The following is a 27,530-nucleotide window of genomic DNA, read 5'->3' on the forward strand; positions in this document are numbered from 1 at the left end:
GCTATACCACTTTGCTGGAAGAAGATAGTACTGAAGAGGCTAGAAATGTCACTGACCTTGAAGTGATTTGTGCCTTTAAGCTGTTACCTGGTAACCCTGGAGCCCCCACTTTTCTGTCTTTCACCCTAACAGCACCCCAAAATTTGGCCCAAGACTTTTTTTTCTCAATTCTTCTTTTTTCTACCTATCTTCCCTAAAGTAAAATAATTTTAAATATTCTAAGTTTTAATGTATTAATTATTTAATACACCTTCCCTGATTTATATAATTTTTAAAAATTATGCATTGAGAGGTGCCTGGGTGGCTCAGTCTGTTAAAGCTTCTGCCTTTGGCTCAGGTCATGATCCCAGGGTCCTGGGATCCACCCTGTGTAGGGCTCCCCACTCGGTGGGGGGGGGGTCTGCTTCTCCCTCCAACTTCCACTCTGCCTACTTGTGCTCTCTTTCTCTATTTCTCTGTCAAATAAATAAATAAAATCTTTTAAAAAAATTCATTGAATAAAAATATGTTTATCGTATCCTCCAAGTTTTTGGAAGGATTGTATCCACAGAATACTGATTACATTAAACTGGGAGGGATACCCAACATAATTTTTGCTAAAATATACATTCTATAAGACTTGAAAGATTGGATTCAACATCATGAAATGTCAGATAAAACAATGTAGAATTTCATATGAATATGCAAAGCTGGAACTTGGTTCAACAAACCAATTGCTCTCCTTCTGGATGGCACTGGTGTAGATCTGGAGTAGGAGTCGACTCCAACAATCTGAGTCTCTGGTATGGTGCAACTCCCCCAGACTACTCAAAATGATCTTGAGCCACATGCAGAGAGTGTAATGGTAAAAAGAAGGAGATACAAACTCAATTTCACTCTTCACTGAACAAACTTCACCTGGAGTCATATGTCCAGCATAGGGGCTGTACTTTCAGAGGACATTATCACAGTTTATCCAGTGCTACACAACCAAGAGAGATGTTGAAGGGATTCTAAGTCATGCCATAGGAGAATCTATTGAAGGAAGGGGAATATTTGACCAGGGGACCAGAAGATAGAGCAGATTAATTTTTAGAGTCATTCAGTCACAGGTAATAAGAAACAGGGGAGAACTCAAGTGGGATTTTTTTTTTTTTTTCAAGAATTAGAGGAGTCCAGTAAAGGACTTTGTGTGGTGTGAATTTCTTGCCCCTGAGGGTTTCAGGTAGTGTTTGGGATTGTCCTAGCACAACTATAGGTATTGAAAAACAATTAGACCAGATAACTTCCGAGACTCCTAAGAATCACATCAATAAGAAGGATGTATTTTGTTATCTGAAAATTAACTCAAGGCAAGGTTTTAATGATAAAATGTGTCCACCCCCGCCCCACATTTATGTTTTAACCAACTGAGTCACCCAGGCGCACTCAGATTTATGTTTTAATAGGGTGTTTTAGGTCATTAATTCCACTATAATGCTCCCATTCTTTTCTGTAGCAAACAATAATCCCATTGCTTTTTCGGGCTGGACTGGGACTATACCTCAGAAATAAACAAACTTCTGGGCAGCCAGTACCATCAACCTTGCATAGTGGCATGAAATCTCTTTGTTATCCCTGTACGGCAAAGGAAGGAATGTCTAATACAGGAAAGCCTCATTACCTGAAGATAACTTGTCTTGGACAAGGTTCACTTACAATGAATCACTTAAAACAGAAACTAGGATTTCAAAGTAAATAGAAAAAGTAAGGGGGCAAATAGAGAATTATCTTTAAAAAAATGAAGTTAAATATTCACTCATTCATTTCATTACACAAATAGTTACTGGTAACGTCACCATCTTTGTCCATTTTATATTCTTTGGTTGTTACTGACAAAAATTCACTTGTCACTAGTTTTGAATGCAATTCAAGCCATTCCCTGACATCATTTCCAGGGACTTCTTGAGATCCTGAAATTTCACTTAGAAGCAGTTTCCCCTGTATCTGCGTTCTATTGTCAGATGAATCAGAAGAAGATTGTTAGAGAACAGTGGACTTGCTATATGCGAACATTAATTAGGGAGAGATATTTGAATGGAGACAGCATCACAACCAGTTGGCCATCAGTTTGTATTTTTGCAATCATGGCTTTGCTTTGTCGGGCATCTTTGAATCTTCAGGAACTCAGACGTTAATCACTTGGATAATGAGGGCCCTCTAATCACAGGCCGAGATGTTGGAGGGCGGTAAGAGAAAGGATTAGGGGACAAGGAGTCAGGAGAGTATTCTTTCTGGAAAATTATCTTTTCAGACGAGAGTCCTCTCTTTCCACAGGGAAGCTTGGTCATTCCCAAGGGTCTTGACAGGAAACTACAAGTCACAGTGTCCAGGCCAGTAGAGCAGTTAACTCTGTTGACTTCCTGGCATTGTAAAGATGCTGGCTCCCTGCCACAGTGTCTAGCAGAAAGTGATTTCTCAGAATTGAATGTTTCTCCAGGGATGTGCGAGTATTTTAAATCAAAGGGTTGTAAAGTGAGCACAAAGCCATTCTGGATGGAGCGCTTTTCATTTTAAGAGCAGCCCATCTACATTTAGTAAAGTTTTCATTTTTATTGTTCTTTTAAAAAACCTATTAAACACTGTGGCATTATGGAAAATAGAAAGAAAATACCATCTGTAAACCTACTACCAAGCACAGTAGTTTGTTCATCCTGTTCCAACATTCAAGTTTATATATTCTTAGTTATTATAATAAAAATGAAAATGATGATGAAAAGAGCATCTACTAGAATTTTTGTTGTTTTCAGTCATATCATTTAATCTCCATTAGAACCCATGAGATAGGTCATTATTGTCTTCATTCACTTATTATAGTCCACAAGGAAACCAAGGCATGGAGTGGTTGTCCGAGTTCCAACTACTACTAGGTGGTGGATCTTAAACACAGGCGACTCTAGAAATTTCCTTCTTGACCACTACATTATTGCTTTATTTTTTGTATATAGCAAGCCAGTACACTAGAATTAAATTTTTTCCAATTATAATAAAGAGAATATTGTTATTAAATCTGAAATTCAGATATGGGTTTTAAGAGCACTGACAGAAAAAGTAAAACATTGAAACTTCCAACTTGTAAATGAATTAGCCATGTTCAAATCCTGCTTCTTCATTTCCCTTTGTTCCATTTAAAAAATAAGGTTGTACATATAATATATACATTGTATGTTATATACATGTACACATACATATATACACACTTACTCTGAAATGATTTTGATGACAGGGGTGTTGTCCATCTTGTTCATAGCTATGGATAGTGGCAAGCATGTAGTATCATTGGTTCATTCATTTATCTGTTCAATGAATAATTATACCAGTTAATCTGTTTCGTGGCCTTTCCCTGATATACTTAGGAAATCTTTTCTCAAAATTCCTAGTTCAATGTGATGTTAATGGATAATATATTTAACAAGAAAACTGTTGGGTCTTCAATGAGTTCGAGAAATATTGGTTAAAAAGATGAAATAGCTTTTTTGCAAGCTGGTACAGCTACTTAGGGAAACAGTATGGAGTTTCCTCAAAAAGTTAAAAATAGTACTGCCTTGGAGCACCTTGGTGGCTCAGTCGTTAAGCATCTGCCTTCAGCTCTGGTCATGATCCAGGGGTCCTGGGATGGAGCACCGCATCCAGCTCTCTGCTGGACGGGAAGCCTGCTTCTCCCTTTCCCACTCCCCCTGCTTGTGTTCCCTCTTTCACTGTGTCTCTCTCTGTCAAATAAATAAATAAATAAATATCTTAAAAATAGTACTACCTTATGATGCAGTAATTGCACTACTAGGTATCAATCCAAAGGATACAAAAATACTAATTCACAGGAATACATTCACCCTTATGTTTATAGCAGAATTATCTACAATAGCCAAATTTGGGAAGAGCCCAAGTGTCCATTGACTGATGAATGGATAAAGAAGATATGGTATATATACATACAATGGCATACTACTCAGCCATAACAAAGAGTGAAATCTTGTTATTTGCAAAGATGTGGATGGAACTAGGGAGTATTATGCTAAGAGAAATAAGTCAGAGAAAGTTAAATACCGTACAATTTTGCTTGTATATGGAATTTAAGAAACAAAACAAACAAACAAAGGGGGAAAAAGAGAGAGAGAGAGAGAAACCAAGAATTAGACTCTCAACTATAGAAAACAATCTGATGGTTACCAGAGGGTAGAGGGTGGGGGAGTGGGTGAAATGGGTGATGGGGATTAAGGAATGCACTTGTCCATGATGAGAACCGGGTGTCGTATGGAAGGGTTGAATCATTATATTGTACACCTGAAACTAATATAACACTATGTAAATTAATTGGAATTTAAATAAAAACTTAAAAAAAAAGGACAGGTTAAAAAGTTATGAAAAAAAAGAGAAACACTCTTTTTGCTGCCTAATGTGCATTATGAATTTATAATATACAGTTGGCCCTTGAACAACGTGAGGGTCAGGAGCACAGACCTCCACACAGTTGAAAACCCATGTGTAACTTTTTTCTCTCCGAATCTTTGTAATAGCCTATTGTTTACTGGAATCCTTTCTGATAACATAGTCAATTAACATGGATTTTGTATGTTATGTGTACTACATGCATCTTATAACAAAGTAAGCTAGAAAAAGGAATGTTATTAAGAAAATCATAAGGAAGAGAAAATACATTTACAGTACTATATTTATAAAACAAAAATCTTATGTAAGTGGACCCACGCAGTTCAAAGCCATGTTATTCAAGGAGCAGATGTTTAAGTTTCAAAATCTTAATTTTGACCATGTAACTCTCTTTTTTCTTTTCTTGGACCATCTGGGAAACTGGAATTTCACTGAGGACACCTTGGGAAACACTGCTCTAGAACTTAATTTCTTCCAGGATGCCAATATCAGCTTTTCTGCTTCTCTTTTTGAACTCACCTTAAACTGCTGTTTGGTCATACAAGGTCTCCAGAATAACTAGATTGTGAATGATTATTCATCAGTATTGCTTTATTCCAAGTTGGATACTACAAAATATTAAAACAAAGCAAAGCCCCAGACACTGTAGAAATAATTTTACATATGATTTAAGATGAAAACTAATATGTTAGAAGAGCTGGCTGAGAAGTAAAAGTTAAAGTGGTTGATTTTCTTATATAAGACGGTTTTTTGGGGGACATTTTTGTTTTTTAACCCAAATCAGCTATATCAACACATTTTTTCATTGCATGAGAGTACCACCTAAAATCAAATTTGGGTCCATACTATTCATAAGCTGCTGAAAATTCTTATTTCTTTTCTGTGGACATTATTGAATACCTGCACTTTTTTTTTTTTTTTTTTTTTTTTTACAGAGTTGTTATGTTATTTGCAAAGGACCCACATGATTTCACAGTGTCCAAGTCCTGTTTTAAAGTCGAAAGCATAACATTTTCTCATCTCAAAGGGATCACTGGGAATACTTAAATGAGAAAAGTATGATCTTTCTCTGAAGATGAGGAATCAGCACCTTAGACAATGAGTAAAAGGGGTTTCTGAACACTGGCAACCTTCAAATCTTTAGAGCAGAGCGAAGACTGCTGAGAATACACTTACCTTTACTGGTCTCTGTAAAACAGAAAGAATAGATCCCAGTTTGTGACAGCTAAATAATGAATACATTTACATAGTGAAAAGGCTGTGTCTAACACTCCTGAACCTTGCTCATATGAGGGAGTCGGTGGTTTAGGAACATGTATATACTATATGGGATGAATATTTCTAAACTTATTATAGTCCGTAGAGTTCAGGTCTAAGACCATATTAGGTTTTTATTCAGTTACTTTTCCAAATATTTGGAGTGAGGAAAATAAAATTGCCAAGGACCTTAATGAGACCTATTTTTCTTTGAAAACTGAATTTTGATTTTTCAAAGTATAACTTTAAAAGTTAAAAACATGACTTTCATACAACTATAGGCACACATCAAAAATCTATTAATTTATTAATGAGGGAACCTATAAGAGTGTGATGTTTTGGGAACCAAGAGCATCTGAATATTTCCAGGCATTTAGAAAAATGTTCATATAAGATTGTTAGGTTAGATACAAAATTGATTAAATTTGCACAATGCAATAATACCATAAACATTGAGGTTATATTTTCCTCCAGACAAATTGGACAAAATGTACAACTTAACACCTAACTCCAGTGTCTGAGGTCTAACCAATAATGAACAGCAACATCAAATCCAAGTGTATTTTCCTAGAGAATTAAGCAGTCCTTGGGTGGATCTGTAAAGCAATGCCTCAGTGTGACACTGAAAGGTCATGATTTCCCCCCCTTATTATCAAGTTTTGGGTAATTTTTCTAATTATCCGGAGGTAAAATTTTGAGGTTTTTTGTTATTGTAAATTAACTCATCCCCTGATACGGTTTGGACTAAAACACACTATCTCAGTTGCTTTTGAGAGAGTCGAGTTTAAATAGGGGCCTGGGGAATGTACTTAATTCAGGAATTAAAATCGGCATCTTTCACAGATGACTGTTCATTCCATATCAAGGTCAAGCTGGCAGGAGAAAGGAACAATGGAAAGAGGGCAGGACAAAAAGCCCCAGGGGAATGAAGCAAGTGGGGGCCCGACAGCCTTCCCTTCCCCCAACAGGGCTGCCTTTCTTTGAAGAGGATGGCTTTTGTGGATTCCATCTCTCACCCTTTGTGAGCGTGCTTGGGAATGCAGCCTAGGCGGGCTACTCTGGGCGTAGCAAACCCCACCCCCTCACCCGGCCCCCCAGTCTCCAGTCCTGCCAGGAATAAATCCTCCACTCGCCCCGCGTGGGCTCATTCACAGCCCTGTCGTCCTAGGCTGGGCGCTTCCTCTCGGAGACTGAAACGACAGTGCAAACAGCGCGGGTGTGAGCGCGAGTGTGATGCAGTGAGCCCTCCTTCAAAGGTTCTTCTTTTTCCAGGGCCATGAAAAGCAGGACACACACACACACACACACACACACACACACACACACACACACACACAGCAGTAACAGCAGCTATGTCCTCCTCCCGGTTCTGGTTCCCTCCCGACGGATGAATTTCTGCCAGCCTCCCATCCCTAGAGGGGGTAGCTGTGTAAAATTGGCAGGAGACGTCTGGAAGAAAGCAAGTCCCCCAGAGACTTCAGCACCTAGGCAGAGACGGCTGGGCTTTCCCATTGCCAGCCCGGGGGTGGCTGGCACCGAGAAGCCTGGATTAAACGCCGCGCGGGGCTGGCGAGGTCGGGGTCGCCGTGACTCCCCAGGCGCTCCTTGCGGGGAGCCCGGGACCCGGGGCCGGCCCTGCCGCCGCGCCCCGCCCCGCCCAGCTCTGTCCCCGCAGCCTCGCGGGCTGCCGGGCTTTGTGGTTCGCCCGTGCGGCTGGGCCCCAGCTGGGGGTGTCGTTACGAGCATGTGCAGACAGCAGCCCAAGGTAGAGCGAGCGTGCCGGGCGAGCCCTGAGACTTGCCTTGCAATGCCATGTTTGTGTGTATGCTCTAACTCCCGGAGAGCAATCAGGGAGACGGCTCCCCGGCCGGACTTGGCTGATGTTTTCTTGTTTCTGTTTCAGCCTTCAGGATAATTCCTTCAGCAGCACCGCTGTAACAGAGTAAGTGATTCTTGCCATTAAAATAACACTTGCATGCCTTTCTCTGGAAGCAACTATCGTGAAGGATACTATCCTCCACCGTCCCCAGCCGCTCTTCGTATTAGATGCATTGTCTCCCGTAATCTGGGGCTGTGAAGACCGTGAGAGGTGCTGACTGATGGGGCCCAGAAATCTTTACAGGTTGAAATAGCCTTTTAGCAGCTGTGGGAGAGATATTATAACAAGCTAATTGCTTGCAGGAGCTCAGTGCTCTACGATTTGTGTTCTTGGAGCTCAGATTTTTTTTTTTTTTTTAACAAAATCTGTTTGACATGTCAGAAAGGAAGCTTTGTTGTATTTTGCCAACATTGGTGTCAGTTTTCATGGAGCAGGCTGTATACATTTACAACAAATAGGAGATAGATATGAAATGACTTGAGTCGAATTCCAGCATGTGATAAACAGGCTAAACTTATTCTCACCCTCTCTTGTCTACAGATTTTTAAGACACAGTGAACTTTTCTTGGGTGCCCTTTGTCAGTTTTGTCTTCTGACCTCAAAGATCTGGCTTAGGAGAAACGCATCTTCTTGTCCTCTGGTTAAAGCAGCTGATTGAGGCAACTAATATTTGAACATGGGATGAAGGAGTATAATATTTTACTCAAGGCCAACAGTCATAGTATTTTTTATTAGACAGTTATAGTTTATGGTTTTAATTCTTATCATCCCTTCCTTAATATGTTTTCCTGATATGATATGATACATATATGTTAAAAATGAATAGGTAGTATATTTTACTAATATTATATGTAATTTATATAAAATTTACATATATATTAAATACCTACCCTTCATTTAGCACTCTTTCTTTAGACTAACTCGTGATGTTTACTTCTGGGACCTCTTGGTAGAACTCACTCAGCAGCTTTTCAGGAAAAAGGGATATATAAGGTTGTATACTGAACTATGTTTAAAAAATGCTGCAAGTTTGATACAGAAAGCCCAGCAACTTAGGAAGTGTTTGCTAAAGTTTCCCAAAAGGCAAGTAAATGTGGGAATGGATAGGAGAGTGTCACGTCTTACCACTGTCACAGTGACTCAGTGATGGAGGGGTGAGATTTTGCAGGGCTTCCCAGGCCCTCTTGTTTCCCACATCCTTTTGTTTTTGTGTTTGGATAAGCTGTCCTCTTAGTGCCAAGCTTTGGGCTCCCTTAAGTGGAGTTACTTAAAAAAACAACCCGGGCTTGACTTTTAGAAGATGTCATATAAAATATATGACATGTAAAATACTCATTAGGATCCACATCTGTTAATGAGATTGCTGCAACTGTGGCTTTTCCAAAAGCCTGAGAGAGGGGGAGGGATGTGTGCCAAAATGTGCAGGCCAAAGATAGGCTGTGACTTCCTGATTCAGGTGCACAGGTGCTGCTCCCCTTCCCTGGGCTGGGCTTATAAACACCCAGCGCTTTCCGTGCCTGATTCTTGGGAACCCTGTGTGGCTGAATCCCCAGAGTCAGCCCTGGGCATAGCAGCTTCAAAATGGAGATACTCAATCCCAGATTTCACATGGACACTTTTTTTTTTGAAAAGGTTTTGCACTTAATTATGGGGAAAGGCTGGTACCTTTCTTTGGACGCTCCTCAAGGAGTTCTGATTGCATAAGATCCTGTTGTTGTTTTCAGAGAAGTGACAATGATTTATTTTAAAAGACCCCGAGTGACAACTGGAATGCCATCTGGCTAATCTAAAAATCCAAGGAGCATATTTAAAACCTATCAAAAGCTTCGCAGGTGTAACACAACACAGAATAAGGTCATTGAAAGCCTGTCATGGTCTAATAATACATTTGCTCCTCTCCTCCGTTACATGAAGTATTTTCCTTGGTTCTTCGGGCAATTACCCCAAAGCCAACAGGATTGCTATCTCTGCCGTGACGCACAGATGTAGCAGGTGCTCAGTAAATATTTGGGTGTGGTCTTAATGTACACGGAGGAAGCACTTGCCTGAAAACTTCCTCTCCCTCCTTTCCCCATCCCCTCCTACTTCCTCCTACCCACATTCACTTATTTCCTTAGTGTCTGAAATTATACTTAGAGATGATTTCTTTGGGATTAAGGCTTCTGGTGGTGGCCATTATTAAAATGGAAATTAAAAAATTTGTGCCCCTGGGAGGCAGATTCAAGTCGTCACTAACGCTTTCATATAAATTATGTTGTCAGGTAGTCTAGCCTGGTAGGGGTCGGTCTGGCCAGTGGGGGATCCTATTAGAGTCAAAGGGAAGGGGAATTCGGAGGAACTCAAGGATAGATTTTATTCTCTTCTCAGTTTTTCCCAGGCCTGGCATTGTCTGTGCAGCTCTGGACCAATGCAGTTTCTTTTTCTACGCAAATTCTTCCAAGGTCAGAGTGGTCTTGGCCTTCCCTTCTGTATCTGCAGGTCCCTTTCATCTGTTTTTCCATGGTCATTTCCTATGTTGTCCTGGCTACACTGATACGTGAAATGAAGCCTGGCCAGCAGTGAATTCTGCAATGAATTAGTTATCATCAGAAGCAGTGGTTCTCAAAATCAGCTGGTTATCACTGTGAACTGGGGAAGGGGGTTGGGACTTGTGAAAGATCTAGTTTCTCAGGCTTTATCCCAAAGTGAGAACCTAGAATGGGTGATTGTGTTGGAGTTAGCTCAGTTCTGATCTGGGTTTTGTAAAAAACTTTAGATCAGTGTTAAACTTCTTAGAATCATACCTGTTATGTTTGTGTGTGTCTGGGAGGCAACCTGGTTTACAAATTCACATTTCTGGGCCTCACTCCCAGGGAGCTAGCTGATCTAGTGAGACTGAGGTACCTATGGGGCCCACACTCATTGGTGTTTAAATTCCTGTACTGGGGCTACAATGCAGGAAGAGGATGCCATGTGCATCCCACCAGTTGGGCACTTGGTCTGAGCTGGTTTTCTTGCTGGAATGGGGATGTCTGGATATGGATTGCCACTGAGGAATCCAGTTTTACAACTGGGCCAACATTGCACAAGAGGCTCCTGTTTAAGGAATCAGTAGAAGAGTCACAAAGGACATGTTACTTCAATAAAACTTACTGGTCATCAGAGCAAATGTACAACCCAGCTGAACTAAAAGAGCTGGTATACGTGCCCATGTAAGCCTGTAGACAGATCTATTTCATTGCTGTCTCTGTGACCTAGGTAGGAATTGTGTTTCCTTGAGCAGGAACTGAAGTCATTCAATAGGCCTGAAAATATGATCAATTGATTAGGGTCTGGCCTCATCCTTAAGGAAGCATGTGCAATTTTGTATGTTCTGGTGCCGAGTTTCCATTTTTACCTAATTGTACTTTGAAAAGAAAGGTTAATAAATCAAGTGAAGGGGAGAAAAAAAAGTTCTTGCCAAATTCCCAAACAATAGGTATTGTTGAGCTCTAGGGTTGAACCTCTGATTGAACCTTAGATCTTTGGAAGCAAAAATCCTAGGTTTCTCTTCGTCACTGATTTTTCTACCTAGTGAGGTTACTTTTATTGGGAAACATTTTCATTCATACTACAAAGCCTAGATGATCTATTAAAGTGAATGACTCTAACAGAGGAGAACAAGGCAATACTTATGAATTCAATTGTTATTTTCATGAAATGGGCAGAATGGTTTACTGACGGTCAAAAACATGAGAAAGGAAGAAAATTTAATTATTTTGTTAAAAAGAGTACTGTGTTAAGTTGACTGATTTTTTTTTTTTTTAACTGGCAGGAGGAACAAGATATTTCAGCAGGCAGAGAGAGTTAGGATCTACATGGCATTCGTTTAATTCCTTAAAGTACATAATTTAAGAGGGATAGTAAGGGAAGAGGACTGGAGCTTTCATCAGTTTGTTCTATAGATGAATTATATAATGTTGCAAGTAAGGAATATTTAAAAAATTTTAAATGATTTCATATAGTATGAATATTGTTATTATATTCAGTTGTATTTATATACATAGATACTTACTTATTTTTTTCCACTCATTACATTGTGACTCTATCCGAGCAGGGTCCAGGTCTTTTTCAACTTTGTGTCCTTTAGAAGTAGTACTACTAGAAGTATTGGCCCCCAAATTGTTTGTAACTTACCTGAGACAGGGAAAGTACAGAAATAGGGAGTAAGCATTTAATAACTTCTACGGGAGTCTGGCATTCCTGCGACATTTTTACCAAACTACCATAGCAGATTGGAAATAGAAAATGAACTGGTCAGTTCTGAGTCCCATAGAGTTTGAAACGCACAGGTCTAATAGTTAATGAGTACCTGAAGGGTAGTATATGTTCAGGGAATGCTTGTTAAAGTATTTCCAGTCTTGCTGAGGGGTCCGACTTAATGATTCTGTTCAATTATTTATTGAATGCCTACTTTGGGGTCAGCACTGTGGGCACCGGGACAGTGTGTCTAGAAAAAAGTCATTTCTTTTCATGGAATTAACAACTAATTGAAGAGATGTCAGAGGTACAGAGGAATTACATAGCCAATGTGAGGTAAGATACAGTTGGTTACCAAAATCTCAGAATATAGAGTAAACATTTATGTATTAAGTTTTAAAGTAGGTATGTGGCCTGTGGGTGAACTTGGCTGGGAAATATCATGGAGCTTATGAGACTTCACTTGGGCAGTGAAGGACGAGTAGGAGTTGGAGGTGGAAAAAGCATTCCAGGCTGGAGGAGGGTGGGAATGGCTGAGAACAGGAACAAAGGCTCTACACTCAAGTGGGAGAATGGTCCTACTTTAGAGTCCCCCAGGCAGTGTGGAACACTGCAGATTTTTCAGTATAGAAGAGCCATGAATTTTTCACTGGGTTATTCCAGAAGTTTTGTGATAAGGAATGGGATTGAAAAAGTCTGGAGGTCAATGGAAAAAGCCAGTTGGGAGCTGGTGTGGTTTGGGACTGTCTGAAGCAGGGGATATTTCAGCAGGCATGCAGTAGAGTCTCTTTTTGAGCCAGGAAGAACTCAACAATCTTGGTGTTAGATGTCCCCTCAAGTGCTTTGAACAGCTGGGTCCTTGCCAAGATCTTGTTAGTTTAGGTGATGCTGGGCAGTGGATGAAACAAGAGTATTACTTCTGGTTCTGAGCTTTTAAGTTGACATAACATGACTACATTGGTATCATTACCACGTAGACATGCTGGGAATTGGAGCTAGTTTGAGAGAGAGTGGTGAGGGTTGTTCTATTTTTTAGTTTACCGTGCTAATCTAGTTCCAGACTCTTGCTGCTTCTGCTGCTGCAGACAGTTGGAACTGATGTGGTTTTGTTCCCTCCAGGTGTGACGAAGACACAGCCTCCCTACATGAAGACCAGACTGATTGCTCCAGTATCAGGTATGACCCACTATTGCTTGGTTCTTAATTATGAAGGACAGAAACCATGTGTGTCTGGAGTATTTAGCCTTTTCTTTGAATCTAAGAATCAGCCATTCTTGTGTATAAGTTCTTATAATAAAATATCAGTTCTTAAGTTTTGTCATGTCCATTTTGGGGTAGTCCCCTTAGTACCTGAGACAGTGCCTTTTATGTGGGGAATGCGCAGTAAACGTCTACCGAATTCAAGATTGATTATCCCATCTCAGTGTTCCCATCATAGACCCTATGGAAGAGGTTATAGATTTATCTACCAAACACATCATTGAGTGTTTGGAATATGGTCTTGGTCTTCAAGGGGTTCATGATATGGCAAAACCTTCATAGTTAACCATTTCTTCGACATTCGCTTTGTTCAGAGCATTTTCACATACATTTTATTATTTAATTTAAACAACTGAAAGGATGTCGATGTTTCCCTCCTCCTCCTGGAGGTGGGGAAACTGAGGCTTAGAAGGATTATAGCTCATCCAAACCAACATAGCTACTATGCGGCAGAATTTGGGCTCAGGTCTCTCTGACTGTTGGGTCCATCTGTCGGATAACAAACAATTGTTGAAGGCCTATTTTGTGTGCCAGAAACCAGTCCATGTAGACGATGATGCTGTAGTGCATTAAGTGCTCGTTTATTAGAGGTAGACAGAGGATTCATTTAGAAGGACCAAATAGCCCAGAGAGGTTTCTGGGATGGATTCCTGAAGAAAATTGCAGTAGCACATGACTTCGTATGTGTGTGTGTGGGTGTGTGGGGGGGTGGGAGGATATGAGGCTAAGAAAAAGATGATGCTACCAAGCAGAAGGAACGGCTTGCTGGAAAGCCAACAGAAGGTACAGAAAATAGAGTTGTAGGAATAGCAGGAAGTTCAGGATGGCAGGAAGCTTGAGAACATTTGGGAGTGAGGAGGCCAAAAGTGATAAGAAGTAAAGCTCCAGAGATAAACAAAGACCTGATTTCAAAGGGTTGGTGTACCTCACTAAGGAGTCTGGAATTTATCCTGGAGGTACTGGGGAGACAAAAAAAAGAACCCTCAGTCTTTTCTTTGCAAATAACCACTTGACTAAAACCCTGTTAAAGTAACAATAGCTCCCATTTATTGAGCTGTGGCCTTGAGCCAACTTTCCATGGTAGGCGTTTCACAGGGCATGTACGATCTCTGCCAGGTAGAGAGAGAGCCATCTCGTGGCTGAGGGTCCGAGAGGTGATGTGCTGTGGCCCAGGCTATGCAACAAATATAGAGGAGGATCTTTCAGACTCATTCCCAGTTATGATTGATTCCACTAAGTAGTGGCATAAATTATATAACTTGTACTTTCCTGCTTTGGAGATTCTGAGAAGCCAGTAACAGGTTAGAAGTGTATTTCTAAAGATGACTATTTGTGTTTAAGTATTTCCATAATGAGAGAAAGATGTTCTTTGCTTCCCCACACTGACCTTCTTGGCTTTTCAAGTCAAGGAGGTGAATTTGGGCACCTTGAAAATATATACAAATGAAGTCCAGGCATTATTTTAGGGATGAGTCTATCAAAAGAACCATTTCAGCTTGAAAAATGAGTTTTTCTTTCTTATCTTAATGTTCTAGAATCCTCCTTGAATGAGGAACGTTTAGGTTTCCTGTAAAGGCGGATGTTCTCCCTTTTGTTTCTCACCCAGGAGCATAGAGTACGGGGATGAACATTGTTTCCAGTGAGAGAAATGCATTTCACATGAACTAGTACAGTTCCAACTTATGGTGTGATATTGGTTTCCAAATCCATTAGTGACTTAGAATTTTTAAAATTGTAATTGATCTTGGAGCACCTGGGTGACTCGGTTGAGTGTTTGACTCTAAGTTTCAGCTCAGGTCATGATCACAGGGCGACGATCTCAGGGTGTTAAGATCAAGCCCCTCTCAGGCACCTGGCTCAGTGCGGAGTACTCTTGGGATTCTTTCCCCCTTCCTCTCTCTCCCGCTCTGCTCTTTCCCCGACCTCTTTCTTTCTCTCTCTAAAAAGAAGTAAATAAGTAAGTAAGTAAATAAATAAATTATAATCGCTCTTAAGGGAAAATGTTAACCAGTGTCACTGGCACTGACTTTCTGTTTAATTTTTTTTCAGTTATTAATATTTCACTTGAAGAATTATTTCACTTGTTGGGTTATCCTTTACCAGGCATTATGAAGTTTGTCCGGAGGCTTAAAATTAACCATTTCACATAGTTTTATTTCCACACGTTGCCCAGTTGCACCCTGGGTCATGCTCCAGAATTCCTATCCTTGATGTTTGTTTTGATCTTTTCCCAGAGGCTAACTGGAGTTCATCCTCCTGATATCAGTTTAGTGAATTTAATCTCTGTTTTATTTGTGAAAAGGCATCTTGAACAATGGGCATAGAAATCCTTTCATTGTTGGTCTTGTCTCTTGGCTTTGTGTGTCCTTGAGCTACAAGGAATTGCTTCCTATCTGACCTTACCAAAATCTTTTATGGATGCTCGGATTAGGGAATGGGAGGGAAAAACACCACTGAGGGGCAGTGGTCACCCTAGAGAATTATATGATCTAGTACCAAATGATTGCCAGTGGATTAAGAATGATAATATTAATTGTTTAAAGAGGACACCCCATTTGGTTATATCCCTGGATTCTTAGCAAAATTAGAAAAGAACTGCATCTAGATTTAAGAGGGACTCATGGCTTCAAATAAAAGTGTTATGTCACTACTTTGAAGAAATTGAAACAGTAGGTTATATTGTATGAATTTGCTTGGTTAGTGAAAGTTAAAAGTGGCTGTGTGTGTGACACCACTAACTGTGTGAAGGTGACACCGGCCCGTTTCGTCACCTCCAGCAATTCCACACTGATGGGACCTGGACAAGGATCTTTGAGTGCACACAGAAGATGTTGTTCAGATGGTTTTGTTGGGTAAAACATGGCCCTTGTTTTATATTTTATCCAAGTAGCATGTTTCCTACCAAAATAGACCCTGTTCAACTTCTAGAGGCCTTTGGAAATTGTAGGGAGATGATTCTAAACATGCCAGCGAGGAGGAAGTATCATGCCTTAGATCAAGTCCATACATGCAGGAGAGACTGAAGACCTAGTTAGCACGCCAGGTCTCTGGGTGAATTAGCTCTTCCCAGGCACTTCCTTTATTCTCTGAATTTTAGAGTTTTTTTTTCTCCCCCCCCCCTTTTTTTTCTTGTCTTTTTTCGAGAGAAGGGTGGGGAAGAGAGAGAATCCTAAGCAGGCTCCACACCCTGCTCACAGCTGTCCTGGAGCTTGATCTCCTGACCCTGAGATCATGACCTGAGCCACCCAAGTGCCCCTGAGTTCTAGGGTCTTAATCTGTAAAACCAGGCTGACAATCTCTAACTCGAATCCCACATTTTTGTCAGAGAAAAAATACATACATGAAAGCATCTTGAAGTGAAAAATTAAGAACAAATATGATAGCATGTGCAAAGTGACAACTGCAAAAAAAAAAAAAAAAAAAAAAGAGAAAAGTATGTACCCACTTGTAGAGAAGAGAAGGGAAGGTGGAATGATCCAAACAGTGAAATTCACATTTCTTAGGTTCTTATTCCTGTGAAACTAAGTCTACCCTAAACATTTTGCTAGATACCATATAAATAGAGCAGCAGTGAGTGTGCCAGCCCCGCTTTCCCGCAGCAGTGTATTACTTTTTTGGGTGCTTTCTAAATTGGGTCTTTCCTGTTTTAGAGATGAAGACAATAAAGAAAACTACCCCGACGCCAGGGCTCTCCTAGAGGAGCCCGCGCCGCCGTCGCCGCCGCAGCATGTAGAGCAGACGGTGCAGGTGGACGGCGTGCTGCGACCCAGCATGGGCAACTTCAAGTCCCGGAAGCCCAAGACCCTGCTCAAGGCGGAGAGCGGGAGGAGCCACGGAGAAAGTCAGGTAGCGGGCTCTACCTCCCCAGGCCTTTGCCAAGTGGGTGCTTCTCCCACGAGGGCACCGCTCTGGCAGGCAGTGTGACCACGTTCTTTTGCAGGAGGTGGTTAGCGAGCTTGACCCGGTCCGTGCGCGTACTGCCGGCCTGGGACGCAGGGATGGCACTCCCAGCGCAGGGTTCTCAGCAGGCTGGTAATCTAGCTCCCCTTCAAACGGATACCTTACACCCTGGGCTTTGACAGTGGTTCAGAGGCGCTGCTGCATTCTTGCAGCGGAGAGTGGAGGAGGATCTCCAGCATTTTTTGCTTAACCAGGTCATGCAGCTCTTGCCCCAAACTTGGAGATTTCTTTTTAGCAAATCAAAAATCCCAAGTTTACCCAGAGCCACTCACCTTAGCTGCCCTTTAGTAGACTTGGGTAAATATTCAAGTGCGCACGTGCCTGTTTGTATGTGTGTTGTATCAGGTTCTTTGAGGTCAGTAAGTATTTAATTGAATGGATGAAGCACTTTTTTTTTTTTCATCCGATTTGGGTAGTACGTTTACATTTTCTAATTTTTTAAAAACTTTCTCAAGTTGTAGAGGGATGTAGCAAAGATGTGATGTTTTTAAATCTTAGAAAACTCCTTAAATAATTTTTGATGCTTTAAAAAAAAGATTAAATGAATATAATCCACTTTTACCTTACTAGGAGGTTAATGAGATTATACTGGTAATACAGTTTTGGGGACATGGGTGCTTCATTAATATTAACTTTGCTTTTTTGTTAACATTTAAACCTTAATGCGGGAGGTTTTACGTGTAGCAGATTAATTATATAACTTTAAGTCCAGTCCTATATAGCAAATGGGCACCAGGTTAATCTTCCTGTTAGAACACTTTTGGCTGAACACCTTATTTGACCTTGTCATTTTCTTATTTGTTTTGTGATTTTTAGCTCATTTCTTCCTCAGTATTAGGAACTCTTATTTAGTCAGTTAATTTTGCAATAAAATGAAAGTGCCCTTTGCATTCATAAAGCTGGGTGGTAATTATTTTTAACTGAGTTGAGTTTCAGACAGAAGTGAATGTGAAATACTGTTTGAGTTATGATGAACTCCAGACACTGCCTATTACTGAATGCACCCCGCGCTTAATCTGATTAGGAGTGTGGTGTTGAGGATACAGGTACCCAAAGAGCTACCCCCAGAGTCTGATGGGTCTTAGGGATGCGCTGATCTTGAATCTCCTGCTAAGGGTCTCCTGTGACACTTTGAGGATTGGGTGACCTGCCATGTCTCCCAGAGTGTCTTCTTTCTTGTCATCCTATAGCCTGGCTCTCAGAAATTACACAGTTGCCACTTCTAATAAGATGCTAATGGGGCATGTAATTCCAATCCATTGCTCACAAACACAGGGAGATTTCTGGGGAGAGATATGCTTGTATTATCTTTGCTTATAGTACAGCATTGGAATCCTGGCCTGCAGGTAAAATTTCTAGTTCCTTCCTAACATCTCTATCCACACAATGAGATCCCCTCCAAAGAGAACTTTGATAATAATATTTTAGATCTTCCATATATGGAAGAAATATGAAACAGTTCATTCTTCCTATTTTCTTTGGAGAGAGAGAATTAACATTGGTTGAGTATTGAACAAGAACTGAATCTATAAAGACTCTGTAAATAATAATATTAATAAAATCAGCTAACATGTATTCAAGTATTTACTATGTTCCAGGCATGTACCATGTTTTACCACAATCCCATGTAATAGGTATTGTATTTTTTTGCAAATGGAAAAACTAAGGATTAGAGGGATTTTATAACCTCTTTAAACAGATTTGGAAGAACTTGAGTGGAAGGTCTTTTCCATAAAAGCACAGTGTTTCTAAGAAAAGGTATGCAGATCTTCCAACTATAAGTCTAGTGATTTACCTAATCCCTTATACTAATTACACCTTAATTTTTATATAAAACCCATGGTTTCACTTTGGAGTTTTTTTTCCTTTGCTGATATATTGTGCTGTTAACCGGTAATTACCTATTTAGAAAAGATTACTTTGGGGAGAATTTTCTAAGTGTATTTTTTTTTCTGCCTTAAAGTTTTGTGATATTGACCACTGCAGCTAGACAAAGTTTGGGTAAATGTCAGCTCCATGGGAGCAAGTTTCTTAAGGTCAGTGACTCAGTCCTTCTTGTCTCTCTTTAGACCTATAACATTTGGTAGTCACTCAGGTTTATGTGTTGAGTAATTCAAAACTGGTTAAGAGAGGTGTACAGATGACTGTATCATCTTTTTTTGGTGTAAAATGTAAGTGTGATCTTATTCAGTTAAAAGTTACATTTAGCAGAATATAATGATGACTCTCCTACAGATATGAAATAAAGGTGTATCAAAGATTTTATTTAAATTATTACTTAACAAAGGAATCAATAAGATAGTACAAACAGTTCAAAAGAGAATGCAAAGTATCACATATTTGTAGTCCGATGAGGAATACAGAAATAAATTTACAAATGGACACAAAATTGGCAAAACTTACAATATCCATGATGTGATAATCAGTTACTTTCTCTTAGACAGGAGGAATTACTCGCATTGCCATCAGTATCTACAAGTTCACTTCTGTGTCTACAGCCTTGTAAAAATAGCCTAGTCATAGAAAAACAAAAGCAAAGATTATCCAGATGGATGAGTTAGCGCGGACATCCACTAAATTTTAAAGTCATTTATAGTTTTTCTTTACATTCTTCTCTTCCCTCTCATGATCATAAGAATCTCAAGGAAAGATTATTCTTAATCACAAAATAAGGCTAGTCTCATTAGGTTTGGCCTGAGTATTTACATAGGCATAGCAAGAGTGTCAATTTACGATATAGGCCTTGTTAAGCATGCTTTGCAAAATGTAAAGCCATTGGCTATTGAATAATTATAATATTAACTTTAATATTAATATTAATATAAACTGGGAGTTTTCATGGGGGATCTCAGATTGGACTTTCAATGCCTCTATTATTTGCAGTCCCAAGGTCTGGAGCTACGTTCAAGAAGCTCTCTCCACTACGTTTCAACCGCAGTACTTAAGCATTTGGATATATTACTCTCTTCTTGAGATCCACAAAATAACATTAGGTTTCTAGCTTGCCAGCAAGTGACCATCTTTACCACCTGTAAGGTTGAACCCTGTAAACCAGGTAGCAGGTCAGTTATCCTAGGAGGCCCCTGTAGGAATTGACTATGTAAGTTAAGCCATATTTGTTCCTTAAAGGTGGTCTGTTCTACATGATTCAATGAAAATCCTTCCCAGGATGGCATTCCAGGCAAGATTTTGGTTGCATAACAGATTTTTCAATTTTGTTCTGGTAATAAGGAAAACAGATTATTATTGAATATAGGAAATAACCCCATTGCAACGAAAGGTCAGGATGCAGGGTGAGTTTCTGAACTCTGGGGCCAGTGAGACTCAGACATCACTTTTAAATGTTTCATCTCAGTTTACCTAAATGGAATGGCTTTAAAATATACTTTTATTATTATTACTATTCGTAAATGGTGAGGCCAACTGATGAGAGGATGACCGCTCTTTGAAAAGAGTCCCACTCCTCATTCTCAAGAGGAAAGGGAGCATGCTGTGTTGTGCAGGGCCAAGGAGCACCAGGATTAGTCAGAAAGTGGAAGGGACAGGTGGAAAGCAAGGCAGAAGTCTTTATGTGGTTTCTATGGGAAAGGCAAGGTGAGGCAGGGTAAAGCAGTCTTAGGATTGACGAGTTTGATTCATTTTAGTAGATTCTGAGGTATAGGGACTCTCCGGTACCTGCTTCAGATGATTAAGGCAGAGGAATATTGCCTTCTGGAGTGTATGAGCCAGATAGAAGAGTTGGTTCCAAGTATGGACTCTGCATTGGTTAGTTCACATGTGAAAGGTTCACTCCTGGGCAAGTCATTTATGTTCTGAGAATTGGCTAGCCCTAGGAGAATGTACTTCCCAGTGAGTGGGGCTCCAGAGGCCAGGGCATCAAAAATACAGAAAATAATAAAATATTGTTAATACAAGAATCTACTAAATTGTGAGATGAGCTAGAGAAAGGACTATCTCATAGATCCAGTAAACAGAACATTAAAATAACAATATTCTAAACAAAAAACTATAGTAAAATTTCCCTTATCAGTGCATTTAGTCTGATGCAATTATTTTTTTGTTCCTGTTGATCTGGGGTTAGCAGGAGCATAAAGCTGTCTTGACGAAAGTTTTATAAATCTTGACTCAGCCTATTGGAGTCATCAGATTCCTGTACCCAAGAGTCTGTCCTTGAAAATGTCAACTGTTTGAAGCATCTGGGACTGTTGAAAGTATTTTTAGTTGAAAACTCTGGCTAGTAGTAGAACCTGCAGGCAAGCATCTAAGGAAAACAAACATGTATAGATGACAGAAACTGAAACTGATTGTGATTAATTTACGGATCATTTTCAAATGTGAAAAGTCTGATGAGAGCTCATAATAAAAATAATGAATAGATGTGACATGCAAAACAAGATAATAAAATCATTGCCCCCAAATTAGACAGAATGTTTCAAAGGATAATGAGTAAATCTATTTTTAAAGAAGTCAGGGAGTTTACTTCTGATTGTACAAAAATAGATAAATGTAATTTTTACAGAGGGAAAAACCCAGAGATATAATAATCTTGAAAGAACATGCTAAGAATGTAAAGTAAAATATTCACTAAGTCTGATGTATGTCCTAGACATCTGCATTTTTATTAAACTCCATAAGAAAGTCTGATATACACTTCCGATTGAAAAACACTAGCATGGATGATGCTAGGTTCAAATGTGAACAAGTCTGCATTTTAAATTGTGACTATAATTATCCCTGATAATACTCTAGTGTTGTTGGTTAATATCATCAGGCAAAATCCCGTAAGGACTTGAACAAATACAGAAGTTGATAGAACTATTTCATAAGAGTTTCAATCACAGGATAAATGTAACATTAAGCAGATTTACCATGCACTGAGGTTGAGACAGTGGTTCTGTTTGTGAAGCTGGACTTATTTGGGGGTACTGAGGCTTATACTCCAAATCCTACCCAATACTTGTTGTCACCATCAAGACACAGTTCTGACTGGTTTGCTCTGATCATCATTCCCTAAAAGCACCTGTAAAGACCCTGTGGGTACAACCTTTATGACTTAAAAATAACCTGTTCACAGCTGAACAGAACCATAAATGTTTAGCTATTACCATTCTGGGTTCTCTTATCAAAATTTTGTATTCAGTACCCCAGAGTAGATATTCAATCTGATCCTAATCAGGTTGGAAATGGAGATATGGATAAGGGAGAAGTGGCCAGACGGTAGCTGTTGAAAGTTTTGATCTTTCATACCTTTCCGATCAATCTCAAAGTCAGATTCAGAGATTTTGTTTTTGTAGGATCAGATTTAAATTTCACTCTGAGCAACTTTCCTCCTGATCTTGCTACTTCTCTGAGGAGCCCTGGGTGAAAGTAGCAGCATCTGAGGTTTAATTTTATACTCACTATATATGAGTGATTTAAAAGAAGGGCAAGTCATTTATGTGTATTTGTTGATCCAATGAAAGTCCAAGAATCGAGAAGACAATGCAAGAATGTCCTCAAAAAAGTTAAGATATTAAAAATAACGAGACTATTTTGAACCAAGATCAATTGCAATTTTCTTTGCTGCTTATTTAGCCCTGCCTTCCTTAGATGGTGGGCTATAAAAAAAAAAAAATGGCTTGGAAAAGAATCATTCAATGACTTGTCCCCTGAAAGGTCAGGTTTTATTGATGGTGTGATATGATTAATTTGAAGATAAAACAGGACTTGTGTATTTGTGTTAAAGCAGAAATTCTTCATCAAAGTAGATTATTACTCTTTCTAGGGAGGAGAACTTATTGAAGGCAATAGATTATATTTGTTATAATATTTTGTGATATATTACACAAGTTATGGAAGATAGATGAAATGGGTGAAGATGGTTAGAAGATTTAAACTTACAGATAGAAAATAAATAAGTCCTAGGGATATAGTATACAGCATGGTTACTATGAATATTGCTATATTGCTAAGAGAGTAGATCTTAAAAGTTTTTATCACAAGAAGAAAAATTATAACTATGTATGGTGATGAAAGTTAACTTGGCATTGCGGTGGTCATTTCACAATATATACATATACTGAATTATTTTGTTGTACACTTGAATCTAATACAATGTTATTGTCATTTATATCTCAATAAAATTGTAGGTGTGTCTTATTATATCTCATTATGACTAACAGTGATTTCTGAAGCTTTCATCTCTCCCATCTAGAATATCTGGGTAATTTGTCATCTTGGAAAATTTTGGGGCTGATTTATTGTGAGACTCCCTGCATGCATACTTTCTATTTATTATGTAGACCACCAATCTTGATCAGCCTTTTCTGTTCTTTGTATAATATCTACCTTTTTCTAGAACTATTTGTTTCACATTAATTTCTTATATTCACATTTCCCTGATTATTCAATAAAAATGTATAAACCCATATTTAATAAAAAATCCATATTTATTGATATTCCCCAACTGATTAAAAGTAACATTTCCAGTTTTTATTTATTTTTATTTTTTAAAGATTTTATTTATTTACTTGACAGAGAGAGACACAGTGAGAGCAGGAACACAAGCAGGGGGAGTGGGAGAGGGAGAAGCAGGTTTCCTGCTGAGCAGGGAGTCAGCTGCAGGGCTCAATCCCAGGACCCTGGCATCATGCCCTGAGCTGAAGACAGACAGAGCCACCCAGGTACCCCAACATTTCCAGTTTTTAAAAAGACAGTAGATGATATATATTGTAATATTTTGTGAAAAGTTTAAAAGAATTCTATATTACTATAGTATTAATCCTTAACGACCTGATTTAGGGATCATTGGATTTGACTAACAGAACCAAGTACCTGTATAGGACCTCATAACTATCCAGAGGGCATTTAGCTTTAGCATTGGTAGATTAAGTCTTCCCATCTTCATTTCCTACCAGCTGGCATCAGGCAATGCACCAACCTTCTGTCCTTCCCTCTGGTGGCTATTTTAGCAGAAGACAAAAACTAGGAGTCTATATAGAGAGCTTTTCTGCAGTGAGCTGTGTACTGAATCATGCTGCTAATCCACTTCCTTGGGGAGACCAGCTGTTCCGTCTGGTGTACATCAGCATTAGGTTTCCTCCATTTGGCTCCAGTAGATGTGTTAAGAGGCTGGAAAGGAATCCAGGTCTGATTGTGAAATTTGCATTTTAATTTTTCTGCAGAAATGAAAACCCCCTAAACACTTTTCAGGCAAAATAACCTAACAATGAAGTATTTACTATATTTCTATTTTTGGAGAGTCTAGGTTTAATTCTTTCTGTGTTAGACTTGACGTTAAAAGACAATAGTTAATTCTGGGTCATCCCCCCTCCCCCTAAAGGAACTAAGATTCTGTTTCTAATCATGGATCTGCTTTATGTATATTTTTCTAAATGTGTTATTGAACCACTAAGCAAGTGCAAACTATAAAGCAAGAAAACTAGTACAGCTGATTGACTTTGAAGTTGAGAGCACCAGAAAGCTAAAATGAACTTCAAATAGAATTTCACTCGCTTTTCAGTGATAGGAAGACATTTAAGTTTTGAATATGCCTTTGAGGGCTTGTTCTTCGGAGTGTGTCAAAAGGATGAATTCATTGTGCTTCTGGCAATTGGCCTTAGATAATTGTTTTGACACATGAGCTTGTGTTGCATTATTTCTCTTGTATGGTTTTGCAGCTGCAGTGCGGAGTTTTATTTCAATTCCTGCTGTGGATTTTTTGGAATATTTTTTACTGGTCAGAAAGAAAGGTGTTCCTCCAGGTTTATTTTCCAAGTCCCTCTTCACTTCTCCAATAGTAAAATGATTGAGATTCAGGGAGGACGGAAATCTGAGAAATTCTGTGTCTTTCAAAGTGAGGCTATCTAAGTTGATGTCTGGGTTCCTGGATTCTCACGGTGCATCAGATTCTGATATGTCTCTTTGAATTAATAACCAATCTATTGTTAAATGACTAAGCTTATGGAGGAAGATATTTTTAGGAGGGAAACTGGAATATATGTAAAATAACTTTTACTTTTTTTTTTGAAATATACAAATGTATTCTGCTTATCTACTGTCATGAAGGAATCTTAGAATTAAGCGAGGTGATTTATTTGCCTCGGCATTGAATCTCAAAAGTTAAAAAGAAATGTCACCCAGATGGAGTTTGTGTTCAAAACAACATAACTGGTTTGAGACAAGTTTACAAGCAATGGGAAAATTGAAAGTTTGGTATTGTAGTACTCGAGTCCCCATTATCTAATTAATATTCCACCTATAAAAAAGTTACAGAAGAATTCCCTTTAAAAAAATGAAGAAGCTATTGATGGTACTGGTTCTTCTGAGTGTAGCAACAGAGAATGGTAAGAACTGATCTCTACTTATATGCTGCCTGGAATATTTAACAGATATGCAAATGGATTCCGCACAGAATGGCTCTTAAAATTGTCTTGTTATGCCTGCATCTTTTGCATAGATAAATAAATTCTGAATTAAAGAACTTCCAATTTTCATGACATTGTTCCAAAGATGGTTTCTAACATTATATAGCCTTATAAATTCAGTCCATAGTCGAGACCTACCAATGCATGGAAAGAAGAGTGACATCTATGGGACATCTTTGTCCCTTTTGGCACCTGCTTCCTCTCTATGGGGTTCCAAATCTTGTCCCTCTGGGCTAATTACTTGAATGGTAGTATAGTGAGATAGTGAAAAGCACGGTTTTAGGTCCACATGGTTATGGGTTTAAATTCCTTCTCAGCCACTTACTTTGTCTATGACTTTAAGCATTTACTTACCAACTCTTTAAGTGTCTGTTTTCCATCTATAAAGAAGAGATGATATTTTGTACCTACCGTAAGAGTTTGTTGAGAATTAAAAGTGATGATGATATAACCTTAAACATTCAACAAGTTTCAGGAGGCTAAAAGTTGTATATAGAACGTTTAATCATTGGGCCAGATATGCACTGAAACCTCAAAAATTGCATTCCCTCTGAGTTAGGCCAGGCTGTGTTATGCTGCAATAAGAAATAACTCAAAACCTTAGCAGTTTGAAGAAAAGTACATGGTAGTTAAAGCAAAACTGCATTTCTTGCATGTTACATATCTTCATTGGTCCCTAGAAAGTGTCTGATCATGGCAATCAATTAAAGACTAACTTAGCAGTGTCAGTCTTGAATGTGGCTGGTTTCAAAGTCAGAGAGAAAAGAGAGCTTTGGAGGGTTTCTGCATACACACAGCAGCATACAGTATTTACATTCTTTAGTAATTGTCCCGAGCTGGTCATGTGCTTCTCCCATAACTATAGTTGCATAAAGCCAGGGACTAGGAAATACAATCTTGCCAATATACCCTAATGAATTACTAGCCAGCAGCACTAATGACTTCCACATCGTCTGTTCAAACTAGCATATAACCTCAAGCAAGAAGAAGTTAACTGGTCTTTTTCTCTGCTAGTCCTTTACAGTACTCAAGCATTATTATTAATGTCAAGGACTAGAAGAAGAAGAAAAGCACTAATTAAGCTAATGAAGTATCACCAAAGGACAGCCATACTGTTATTGTTTTGAGCAGAAATTGGAATTTTCTACAAGTACCCCTTCAGTACCTGCTTCATTATTACCTGCTTCATTATCGTCAGGAAAAAAGTAGATTTAGTTACTGTTATTTCCCTCTATTGCTAAATGAAACTTCAGAGTTCACTAGTTTTATTATTTTATATAGGAATAATTATGGTTTTACCCTTGCCAGAAGATTGCAGTGACTTTGGGTTATGCCAGCTAAACCTGTGGTGCCGTGATTAAGAAGCACTTTAATTTTTTATTATTATTTTTAAAGATTTTATTTATTTATTTATTTGACAGAGGGAGAAAGAGAGAGAGAGAGATAGAACAAGCTGGGGGAGTGGCAGGCAGAGGGAGAGGGATGCAGGACTCTATCCCAGGACCCTGGGATCATGACCCGAGTCAAAGGCAGATGCTTAACCGACTGAGCCACCCAGGCACTCCTTAAGAGGCACTTTGAAATCTTATCCAAAAATAATACTTCCTATAGAAAGTAGATTTGACAATTTGGATATTGTCAGATGTGGGAACTGAGTTTCTGCATACACACAGATATGCAAATTCACATCTTCATGTACTTGGTGATATTTATCCAAGAGCAGGGTGTTCTTTAGGCAAAGAACACAGCTTAGCAGGGACTTACACAGCCTATTTTGGAGCTTGGAAGCAAAACTGGGAAGTCTGGATAGCAGAAACATAATGAACTGACATTTCGGGTAACTAAGAATTGCCAATCCAAACTTTATCAAACATGGTTAAATATCACTTTGGGACTGAGACATAACATATCAACCTCAAGCCTGCAGTTTTAGGCTCCATATTTTGCAAGAGAAGTAGCTGCCAGATAAAATATGGGATGCCTGGCTAAATTTGAATTTCAGACAAAAAAGGAATAATTTTGTAGTGTAAGTATGTCCCATGTAGATACTGTTTTGAATAGGAATGGGAGTTTTGTGCAAGCAAAAAAAAAAAAAAGTAGGACGTACTCATGCTGCAAAATTATTTATTGTTTGTTTGGCATTCAAA

General features: G+C 39.1%; 1 protein-coding gene across 1 annotated transcript in view; it reads left to right on the forward strand.

The window, feature by feature from the left end:
• The first annotated feature begins 7,434 nt into the window (after positions 1-7,434).
• The window catches only part of FAM13C (family with sequence similarity 13 member C), a 141,252-nt gene continuing 121,156 nt past the window's right edge, over positions 7,435-27,530 (forward strand). The window contains exons 1-3 of the mRNA XM_080823161.1: positions 7,435-7,603; positions 12,878-12,934; positions 16,669-16,864. Of these exons, the coding sequence (XP_080679287.1) occupies positions 7,542-7,603; positions 12,878-12,934; positions 16,669-16,864 (315 nt within the window). The 5' untranslated portion in view covers positions 7,435-7,541. The remainder of the gene's footprint in view (positions 7,604-12,877; positions 12,935-16,668; positions 16,865-27,530) is intronic.

Source organism: Martes martes, assembly GCF_963455335.1.
Source record: "Martes martes genome assembly, chromosome: 14".
Lineage (NCBI taxonomy): Eukaryota > Metazoa > Chordata > Mammalia > Carnivora > Mustelidae > Martes > Martes martes.